Below are 12551 nucleotides of genomic sequence, written 5' to 3' on the forward strand. Positions count from 1 at the left end.
TACTGATACTTTTTTTTGATTATTATTATTATTATTATATATAACATATATATAACATATATATATATATATATATATATATATATATATATCACATAATAAACATGCTCAATGCAAGTATGTTAGAAGTAAAAAAAAAAAGTCAGACAGTGTAGGCGGTACATATGAGCAAATTGTAGACACTTTCGCAACCTAAAGGAAAATGTCACCTATATAATTGTAAATTTTCTAATCTACTAATATTTTTTTAGAACAATATTTATTATCGTGTTATCAAGTATGCATTCTTGATTTTATCTTTTTTTATTTCAAAGATATCCTCTATCGTCTCGGATGTGTTGACATGTCGGGTAATAGAATTTCGTGACGGAAGTATTGAAGCAGACGTTGAACTTGGCTTTTCAGACCTAACTGTAGCTGGTAACGACGTTGAATCCGAACTTAGAAATGCAGCTGCCGGTGGCCTTCTTGTCACAGAAGATAATGTAACCCTCACGGTAGATCCATCGACTATCCATCTTATTGGTATGTACGAACATTATAACAATATTATGGTTTCATTCTTTAGCTTTTGAAATGTGTCAAATAGTGCAAATACATTTTCCCTCCAATTTACAACCACATTTGGGAGCTGAAAATTTGGGCTGGTCTCAGGTTTAGTCCCCAATTAGAGGTTTAGCTTTGTGTTAAAAGATTGATATGAAACTGAAGATTGATATGAAACTCGTTATTCGGGTCTTTGGAAAAGTGGTCTTCAATTAGAGAGGTCTCGGAATAAGAGGGGTCTTGAAATTAGAAAGGGGTCTCGGAAGTAGAAGGGGTCACGAATTGGAAGTTGCACTGTACTTAGAAAAAGAAATAATGTAGTCATAGGTACGGTGGCCCATAAGTGTCACTGCAAATCAAATAAAATTTCACGGCAATTCTTTTGAAAGACCACTCGGCAATTTAAAAAAAATAGGCTCACAGTGGGAGTGTGTGTCTATGCCCTGCCTTACTGTATTATATTTACTATTAAATTATTCACATGGGATTCGGTTATCAGGAAATGTGTGGTATTGTATTTTTTTCTGACTTTTGTACAGTAATAAGGTACGTAAGATGACACCATCACCCATCATGCACCTCCACCGGATTTACCCTTTCAGCCATCTTTAACTGGGCATAGACACAAAAACAGTCTCGGACAATTTAAAATTCAAGATCACGAGAACTTCAGTTAGGAAAGCTTCATGGGAAATGTACGTCACTTACTCTGAAACTCGCATGTAATGTTTAGCTTAAGACATTCACTTACTGATCTTCATGTTTATGCTTTTTCCAGGACCGTCACTCAATTTAAATTCACTTTTATAATAGTAGTCTTGAAAACAAAATTGAAACTTAAAAGTTTACAAAAATACAGAGAAATTTATATACACAATAAAGTAGTTAGCCTCAATATAGCATTATCAAAAATTCAATAAATTTGTTCATTATCAATGTTATTTTTTATAATCTTTGTATTTAAAGGCTTATCATTCCATTATAAAATAAGATTTTATTAAATAAATAGAAAAATAATAGAATAAATTGATTTTCTGTTGCGTAAACAAATGAAAGAATATTTTAAAAGGCGTTAGAAAAAATACATCTAGAAACAAATTAATAAGACATACTTTAAAAGCTCCATTTAGACATTATTAGCAGTATGAATTTGCATCAAATAATAATTTTAATAATAAATAAATCACAGATTCGTTTACAAAATCAATTTTTGTTTGATGAAAAATACATAAATGTTGTATACTAAAATATATAATTAGTCTTAACATATATTACTATCAATAACATCATAAATATTATACTATTTTCATTATCAATTCTGTTTATAAAATCAGTATTGAAAACATTATTGTCTACATTACAAATAAATTCATAATTATTAAATAAAATAAACGTAAAGAAATTACTTTCAAACAAATAGAAAATGTATTTTTTTTTAGAAATAAAATAAAATACATATAACAACAATGATAAAAGTATTACACACTAAAAATGCGTACAAAATACTGAATGCCGTATTTGCATCATATAATATAATTATTATAATATGTTTTACTATCATGAATGTTTTGCTTTTACAGGTGGTACAACGGTCCCAATGCAAACAACAGGTTCGTTTATCCGTCATTTATTCATTCACTTTTATTTCAGATTACGATACATTTATAGCAATTGTACACAATCATAATAAGAGTTGTTTATACTGTTACATTTTATATCGCATGCAGGATCATAGGTCACTTTTGGCACTTTTATATTGATTATTAATATTATAAATAATCATACAATTAGTATATTTTTAGTATTCTGAACAGTTACTGGAATTATAATGAGTTGTTTCTCTTACGAAAGTTACTACTGTATCATGTGGCTCAACCGTAATGGTCAACATAATTAATGAGCTTTATACTGGTGGTTAAGATATTTACCTACCACTCGCATGGTTGGTCACTTTTTAAAAATTTAACATCACATTTTCGTCTTACTTAAACAGACCATCATTTTCTTAACATCTCTATGCATTTGTTTTACATTATAATGTACTGTTTTGTAATAAACACTCCAATTCAGTTTTAGCTTCAATTTTATTTTTAACTCGATAACAATAATAATATCAATAATAAAGAAATAATAATAATAATAATAATAACTCTTTTATAATAAATATGTATTATTTCGACAATTCGTACATTTGTTGCAATACAAACAACAGCATTGTTTATCATTAAACAACAGTTTTACAACGATAACGTAAATATATCACACTCCACTATATTTAATATCAATATTGAACATAACTCGTTAGGAATATCCATTTTGCTATATATATATATATATATATATATATATATATATATAAATCATCAAAGAAAGGTAAATACAGTGTTCAAATAAAGGACTTAATAAATACATCGTTAGTAGTCAGATCTGTAAGCTTGATATGGAGTCTGAAGAGTATAAATGTAAACTATATAATACCTGGAATATATCGTTTTTTTTAATTTATTATAATTTTTTTTTTTCGTTTTCAGATGTCCCAGAAGGTTGGTATACAATCATCTTCCTCTTGTTGTAAAAACGATGAGATCACTCTCATCGGTACTCTTAAAGCTTGGTTTCCATTCGATCGCTACACGCTATCGCCGACAGCTTTCGATGAAGCTCGGTTTCAATAAAATCGCTCACCCTATCGGTGACAGTCGCCGACTCGGGAAGGTTAGACCTGAACCAGGTTCAACCTTTCCGTCGAATGTCGGCGAATGTCGCCGATAAGGTAAGCGATTCTATGGAAACCGATCTTCATGCTGATTGGTCGGTTGAATCGGGGAGCTTCCCCAATTGCGTCGGGGACTGCTACGCAGTACAACGATCGCACTCAAATCACTGTAGCGACAGTGTAGTGATTGTGTGGTAACCAAGCTTAAAAGGTAAAGGCAGGAGAACAACCTATAACTTGCAGCGTCATTGTGCTGAATTGCGTATGGACGTGGTCTGTGACTGCCTAGCAGCTATAAATAGGCGCTTCACAGTACTCCACAACGACAGGAGCTGAAATGAACCATAACATCGGGGTAACCCCCTACTCTACGAAATGTGCAATGGGTTCTTTCAAGTGCACACGAGCCAGATGTATTATACTATCTTATCTGAGATTAATCAGTGGACCTTTCGGTTTTAACTTAAATGACTTATTGTAAGATTGCTCGAAAGAACAACCGAAAACTGTAATGAGCCAATTCTGGGCACAAAGTCTGTTTTATATGCTTAATGGCTTTTGAGTATAAGTATTTTCCATAAAATTAAAATAATGATTCGTATGAAGGTAGACTGGCAACATACCGGTACCCAATTTCATTGGTAGAAACACGATGATTTGTGATTTTATTTTTTTGAGTGAAGATCATGCTTATAAATTCCTTATACGCCTTGACCGGGTTGTTGGCTTTTTGATAATTTAAACAGTTGCTATAGTAAGTATATTATCTTCCTTTATATATATTTTTTTATTATGCAGATGGTGGTGATAATGAAGCAACTACAGTTTTGGTCGTGGTTATTGTCGTAGCTTGCGTTTTAATATTATTCCTAATAATCAGCAGTATTGCGTGTGTTGTGTATCGAAAAAAACTTACTTACCGGGATACGCTTAACAAAAATCAATACCAGACGTATAGTGATGGAAAAGTTGTACGAAACCCCTTCCATTCCTTGCCACGCAATATGGTTACTGGATCAGATTCTATGACGTCAGAAGAAAGTATGATGTATCGCATATCTCACACGCTGAGAAATTCGCAGATGATACCAGTAGGCTTCCTTTTATTGAAATGTATTGTTAAAAACATGCTATGCTGCCGTTAAAATAATTATAGTTATTATAACATTTATTTCATTTCTTTATTTCAAATAATATCCACAAATCACAGTAAATAGTATATTGCTTGGGATTAACAAATTGAATATGTAAAATTCCCAACATTAACATTCCCAACGACATTAAAAAACAAATCAATACAAAGATTACAGAGAAAAAATATTTACAAATTTTACAAAATGTTATATTTATTTAAAAAAAATCATGGATTAATAATAAATAGCAAAAGTTAGTGGAATTAAAATTAGAAAATAAAATATGTATAAATTTCAAATAATGAAATAGAATGTTGGATACGAAAAAATAAATTATAAAATAGTTACAAATTTCGGATAAAAAAATATCATGTTGAATAAATTAAGGATAAAATTAAGATTAAAAACCATTAAATATGATATAAGAAAATGAAAAAAAAAAACAAAAAAACCGAATAACAAAATGAAAAGAGTAATTAGACCAAAAAATGCAAGTGAAAATAAAGTTTGCAATCAAGCAGATTTTGCAAGCAAAAAAAATCATACACTGTTAGAATAGCCTCGCTTATGAAAGGGTATGTTCTTAATTTAGGATTGTGTGGTGCATTCAGTAACCACTTCAAACTCTAGTAAGATATGGAATTGCCTACTATAAATAAAATATTGTTTGAATTTCTAACTTCATTACACCTTTCCAATTGTTTTCAATTGTCTTTTTAATTATTGATTTGTTGTACAAAATGTTTGTTATCAACTTTTTTTCTTTTTGTTTCTTTTTTTTCTAATATTATTATTAATGCCGTTGAATATATTGATTTGTGATATGATCATTATTTATATTCATTTTCCAGGAGAGGGAGAGTAATTTCACTCTCGGTACAGATGAATTTGTGAGACCATACATGGCCGATGGAAGCGAGGAAATGTCGGTAAGATTTGTTTCAGCCACTTCTATTCAAATATATCTAAAGGTTTACATGTATATTTCTTCAAAGAAGAATATAAATGTAATTTCAATAAAATAGATTGGCCCACGTCCTAGGGTTGCTGCCTTTGAACTACAAAAAAATATTTGTATAATCTAAGGCAAATTAATGGAATAAGTATAATTGATAGGCCTAACTATATTTTGTATACACCATTTTATCGGGTCTATTTTGAAACAGCGCCACCAACATCAATTTCGCACTTGCTACATTAGTAGCGAAAATAATGATGATGGTGGTGATGAAAATTGCGTTTACGATGACGTGGTAATGAGAATGTACTATACACGTGAAATAGCCTCACACATCACATCGTTCTTGAAATAAGGAAGTCGAGTGAGACAATAGCGTAACCAGATCATTATATGTTAAAAAGAGAACACGGATTACACAGATGTTAACATACAGTATATGCATTGTAGGTAAAGTTCGGGTTTGTCTTTTTTTGTTTGAAACGCTGTACCTTAACAACTTAAACAACTACAATTTCATAAGAAATACATGTGTTGAGACTGAAAGTTCAACATGGAATGTAATTGAACACCATTCCAGACGAGCTTTTACTCTAAATTGAATAACTTTATAAACAATGTGTTCATCGTTCCAGGGCAACGATGGATACCGCCAGGAATATTATTGAGCTTACAGTTAGTCAGGAAGGTAAACAGACGTTCCTTATTTTACATTTAAAGCCATGCTCCGGAGGAAAAATGTTTTTGGATACATTGTACCACTGACGTTTCTAAGACACAAAAAACAAGAGCATATTTTACAAAAAAAAAAAACTCGGGAACATTTAATGAGACACATATTTTTGGATATTTAAAAACTGGGGCAAAGAGTGAAAAAATGGTGGTTACACCCCCTTTTCTACCAGTGTTTATATATTCAAATATATGTATATCATTCCCGAGTTTTTCTTCGAATATGCTTTTTTTGTTTTAGAAAAATCAGTTGTACAACATATTAAAAATTTATTTTTCCTTCGGAGCCTGGCAAAAAAAAAAAAAAAAAAAAAAAAAAAAAACAAAAAAAAAATAAGAGACAGAAGTTGGACAACGCAATGAAAAATAAATATAGCTCGCTGCTCATTTCCAATATATGGTTGTATTTCAACAATGTAATATTTTTCTATCGATAATAGTATATGGGTTTATCGAATGCTGTCGGAACTTGTTAAGATACTGAATGCCACTGTCGAATAAGCACCAAGGTGCTTATCAGATATTTTTAAAAAGAGTCACAGCAATTACACAGGAGTAAATATCACACTACATTCCTCAATATTTCATATCATTGAGACTCTAAAAATCTCGATGACTTTTTTGAAAGATACATATGTGCCATTTTTCAAAGATATAAAAGTAGGCCAAACATTGGAAAAAACTTGCGATGTTTAGTGCCACTTTCGATTTTTGTAATGCAGTGGCTATTAACAACCACATCATAACACCAGAAAGAAAATACGAGAAAATATTACATTACAGAAGAAATTATCATTGATGGTTTCGTAGGGGTTTTGGTGTGGATTGGTAGAGTACTGTAGTAGAGAGGTAGTTGGAATGCTAATAGCAGTAGTAGCAGCAGCAGTAATAGCAACAGCAGTAACAATATCAGCAGTAGTAGCAACAGCAGTAGCGGCAGCAGCAGTAGCAGTAGTAGTAGTAGTAGTAGCAATAGCAGCAGTAGCAGTAACGACAGGACTAAAATACTACAATCAATACTTATTTTTTTATCTATATATTTTACAGATGATGTGATCAGAGGAAGAATAACAACATAACGTTCAGACAACCGTAGACCCGTATATTATAACTTTAGAATACGTGATTTACTCAGTAGTTGAATATTGTAGAATTTTTCTTTTTAACTAATATTGGAGATATTATCACATCTAATCTATAGTATATTCATGTGTCATTCGATTTCTCACTTTTATTACAGTACTATGCTTGTAAGGAATATTTTATGAGATATGTATAGAAAGTGATGTCATCATTTTTAGCGTCTGTGTATTTGCATAAGACAAGCTTTGTGGCACATGATTTTCATTGAAAATTTTAAAGCTCTTGGTCAATTTATGTTTCTTTTCTCAATAGTTTGCACTATTTTTCTACATCTTCTGTACTTTTTAAAACCATGAAGGCGCATTATGCAAAGTAAATATTTTCATATTTCTATTAAAATTCGAAGCATTATTTCATTAGAATTTTTATTTGAAAGAATATTTAAACCAATTTTTTGTTGTCTTGACACTTAAAATTGGTATTGGTATAAGACTATTAATTGAGCCGTTTTCATTCTTTTTGGTTATGTTCAATGTGGATTTTATGGAATACGCTAATCCTGTCAACTTTGGCCATTAGTCAAAGATTTATTTATTTTCTTTTTCCTGTGAAGAAGTTCACATGGGTCTTCATTCATAATTTACAAATCCTTATTTTGTACTGTTTTGCATTATAGCAGAATGATCATTTTATAACAATATTTGATCATTCATTGATGGCACTACTGTATGGAAATATATACATGCTTTGTTGTTTTAATTCATTTTGTTGATTTTGTATCATATATTTGCTTAAAAATTTACTTAATAATTCGGTTTTAGGTGTATTAAACTAAATTGTTAAACTCTTATCGTCGTTATAATTGCTTGCCATATCCTCCTTTAAGGGATCAATTTTACAATAATTGTGTCAATGCATTTGATTGAAACTATTTTTATCTCAAAGGTGTCTCTGTAAAAGTATTACTTTTAGGTACACATTTTTTATTCGAGAATTTTTTTTAAGACGATGAATAATTTGAATGGTTGGGCATGAACTTTTTAAATCATGTTGTAGGCAATTTACTTTTACAAAAAAAGAAAAAAAATAGAAACATATTTATATACCGGTAATTATATATAACTAATTTTTTAATGTTGCATTACCGTAGATAACCACCAGTTTTCTCAATGATTCGAACTACAATAATCAACTATTGTTCTAAATATTATAGAGTACACCACATATATCCATCAATCTAAACTGTCGTGTTATATACTCATAATAACCGCATATTATAGAATATACCTTGTCTCAATCATAAAATATAGGCTACTATACATTATTTCGTATCAATGTATATATATATATATATATATATATATATAAAACTAAATTGTTAAACTCTTATCGTCGTTATAATTGCTTGCCATATCCTCCTTTAAGGGATCAATTTTACAATAATTGTGTCAATGGATTTGATTGAAACTATTTTTATCTCAAAGGTGTCTCTGTAAAAGTATTTTACTTTTAGGTACACATTTTTTATTCGAGAATTTTTTTTAAGACGATGAATAATTTGAATGGTTGGGCATGAACTTTTTAAATCATGTTGTAGGCAATTTACTTTTACAAAAAAAGAAAAAAAATAGAAACATATTTATATACCGGTAATTATATATAACTAATTTTTTAATGTTGCATTACCGTAGATAATCACCAGTTTTCTCAATGATTCGAACTACAATAATCAACTATTGTTCTAAATATTATAGAGTACACCACATATATCCATCAATCTAAACTGTCGTGTTATATACTCATAATAACCGCATATTATAGAATATACCTTGTCTCAATCATAAAATATAGGCTACTATACATTATTTCGTATCAATGTGAATAAATGATATATATATATATATATATATATATGTGTATATATATATATAATATATATATATATATATGCAGTATCTAATGCAGTATTATATTACTCTGTGAGTTATAGAATATGTTTGTAATCTCGTTTTTACTATTTTTCTAAAATAAAGTTAAATTTTCAAATAGATTTAGTGTTTGTCTCTGATTCAGAATCCATTTGAAGAGAGCCGCAAAATATTCAGTGTACTCAACTGACTTTTGTGTACAAGAACCGACATCCTATTTCGAAACGAGCAGTGATGGCGCCAGGACCTGTCCTATGGAGGGGCTAAAGTCCCCGAAGGGGGCCTAGTGGAGTGAATCCAGCGGGGTTCCAGAGGGAGAATCCTCCTGGAAGCCACGGTTATTTGACGAATTATGGCGAAATTTTATTATTTTTATATTCATCGAGTTACTATAATATGATTTCATGTAGGCTATGTTTTCTAATGTCGAAATCAGCTTCCAAAACCAAAACATTTTGAATAAAACAAGAAACAAAGAGTATGCAATGTAACCATCTAATTTATTTTTAAATCGTCATTTTTGAAAGTGAAATTCTATATTTTGGAAATTTTGCATGAAATCTGTCAACCGCGCTGTCATGGTCGAGGTTGCTCATGAGGCTATCCAAAACGAGCATTTACTCATAACAAAACGCAAATTGTTTTTAAATAATCTCATTGAACTATTATTATCATTATTATTATTATTATTATTATTATTATTATTATTATTATTATTATTATTATTATTATTATTATTGCTGCTGTATTGAGTAAAGAAATTGAACAGTGGCAGATTCAAGGGGAACCCAGTTAGCACGGGACCCAATGATCTTATTCTTTTTTCAAAATCATGAAAAAAAAATTGGCGAAAACAGACAAAATTGTATTCAACTTTTAATCTGAGAGTGCCATTTCTGGCCATCTAGAGGTGCCATAATCATAATTGTTTTTTAGCCCCACAACAGTTGTGGGGCTGAGGCGGGTGAGCTATTTGCGGAAGACCCTCCTTGGAACCCCTCTATTTCGACTTGCTGGACCCGCCACAGTTGGAGTATCATTTCCGGGATGACAAATATAGCAGAATGAATAAAGTAAATGACTTAGAAAGCAATGTGAGGGTTACAGTATAGATTTAAGTGGCGGAATCAGGGGAGGAGGACTGCCCAGGACCCCTTTCCTTAATTTTGCAAAATAAAAAAAAATGGAGAAAAAAAAAATAATTGTATTCAAATTTAAGTCTCACAGTGATATTTCTGGTCATCTAGAGTTGCCATAATCATACATTTTATATCTCAACCCCAACCTGGTGGGACTGAGATGGTCTACATCCTCTATCTGTGAAAGCCCCTCTCTGGGCCCCCTTTATTTTAATTTTAATTCCTGGATCCACCACTGCACTGTACTGGATTTGAATCTATATGAAATGACACCGAAGAAAAAAAATAAATCCCATATTTAAGAGTCAATCCCAGTCAATTCGTATATGTACGCAGTACGCAGAAAAAAAATCCAATCAGTTTTATCATCAAGGTAAAACACTGAGCCTCTACCGATACCCATAATGATCAAGAAAAAAGTTCACTTATATTGTTATGTTGAGTAAAACACTGATGACCAAATCAGTGGTGGTGCCAGTGGAGTCTGGGTGGCTACATCCCCCTCCCCTGTCAAGTGGAGCTCCCCACACGGGGAGAAAAAAAAACGAAATTTGAGGGAAAAAAAAACTTACGAGGTGTGAGACTCGTTTAAAGCCTTTCAAATCTCTAAATTGTCAGAGTCCCTTTTAGGCCACTTGTCGGTCATGGGATCATCATCCCCTTATTATTATTATTATTATTATTGTTATTGTTATTGTTATTGTTATTGTTATTGTTATTGTTATTGTTATTGTTATTATTATTATTATTATTATTATTATTAATATTAATATAAATATTATCATTATCACTATCACTATCACTATCACTATCACTATCACCACCACCACCATTATCATTATCATTATCATTATTATTATTATTATTATTATTATAAAAAAAATACTTATAATGGTCACATTATTAAGAAGACACAACAATAATTGTTACTTAACCAATATCCTGAGGCGCGTGGAACGGAGAGAGTAGAGAAAACAGTAGAACTTATACATACTGTTTGTGGTGCTGAACTAATAATAATAATTCAAATAATAAAACATTAAATAGTTAAACCGTTATTAAATTTTTAATTATTGGTCATGTTGTAACTTCAGCCGTTGTCTTTCAAACCATTTAAATTATCGTAGCAAAAAGTATAAAAACTAACTTGTGTTTTTAATGAAAGTTAATCACTTGTAAATTATAAATGCTTGAAAATGTGTAGTTCAATGGTTTGATTGAATGTGTGTGGAATGGGAATTGAATATATGGCGTAGACCTATGTTTAAGAAAAAAATACAAAGTATAGGCCTATGTAGGCCTAAAAAAAAACAAAGGTTACTTTGTATTTGGTCACGGAGGGCTATATCTGAGGATTTTTCAAATGAAAGATAGGGGGTAGCTAGCTACCCTATTCTCCCTTCTCCCTCCATGACTGGATCCGCCAATGATCGCGCACACAGCAAATCTATTATATTATAGATGTATCGAGTTTAAGTGGATGGTGGCTCGTTTATTGCTCGTCCCGGTAGAGTCGGTGTCAGTATCAGATTGACTGCAATACAATAAACTCCTACTTGTTTAACTTTGTATACCACAAATTGTAGTTGTGGTCAGCGAATGTCCTTATAATTATCTAAAAGTATTTACACTGAAGAGTTATCCTTTACCACAAACCACAGAAAGCCGTTGAGTTCAGCCAGACTAACATTCATATAAGCTTATTTGGAATATGAACTGGAATCTGGGGAATTCATGTTGCAATATCGCACATGATCTTAAATCGGCTAATACTATACAATTTAATTTTGTTTTTAGTGTATTTTAATATTTAAAGGCCTGGTCATCTCCAATGAGTATGGACTATTCCATTGTTAATCATGCCGTGTTGCCCTTGTCGTCCGCAAAAAAATTAACACAACAATTAAGTTTGCTTTTCGTTTATCCTGTCACCGACAGTAGGGATGCTTTGGTTTTATTTTGTTTTTGTAATTGCTTGAAAAATAAATAAAATGAAATGAAAAAATACTGTTTGCTCTCCTTATTCCTACAGATGGTATGTTTATTCATCATGAGAAAAGAACTTTTCACAAATTATTGCCCTGGAATGGGAAAAGGAAACCGAATAATTAACGAAGTAAGCAACGATCAAACAAAATTGAACTTAAGAAAAACCAACATACTTTTTAATGTGATTACAGGATATACATATCGTATGTAGATTTCTGTTGCATATCAAGTCATATTAATAGTGATTCTATGTTTAGAATTATCAAATTGTAGGCCTAGGCCTAAGTAGACCAAGTCCCGTTGCAAGTGTCAGCTGTCTCTTATACA

At 31.1% G+C, this 12551-nt stretch overlaps 1 protein-coding gene across 1 annotated transcript in view; it reads left to right on the forward strand.

Annotated features, from left to right (window-relative positions):
- The window catches only part of LOC117122739, a 64094-nt gene extending 55596 nt beyond the window's left edge, over positions 1-8498 (forward strand). The window contains exons 47-53 of the mRNA XM_033268436.1: positions 315-525; positions 2127-2156; positions 3078-3089; positions 4061-4353; positions 5247-5324; positions 5989-6041; positions 7133-8498. Of these exons, the coding sequence (XP_033124327.1) occupies positions 315-525; positions 2127-2156; positions 3078-3089; positions 4061-4353; positions 5247-5324; positions 5989-6021 (657 nt within the window). The 3' untranslated portion in view covers positions 6022-6041; positions 7133-8498. The remainder of the gene's footprint in view (positions 1-314; positions 526-2126; positions 2157-3077; positions 3090-4060; positions 4354-5246; positions 5325-5988; positions 6042-7132) is intronic.
- Positions 8499-12551: the final 4053 nt, after the last annotated feature.

The sequence above is a fragment of the Anneissia japonica genome, unplaced genomic scaffold (genome assembly GCF_011630105.1).
Source record: "Anneissia japonica isolate Jap-2015-1 unplaced genomic scaffold, ASM1163010v1 scaffold1884_len437306_cov177, whole genome shotgun sequence".
Lineage (NCBI taxonomy): Eukaryota > Metazoa > Echinodermata > Crinoidea > Comatulida > Comatulidae > Anneissia > Anneissia japonica.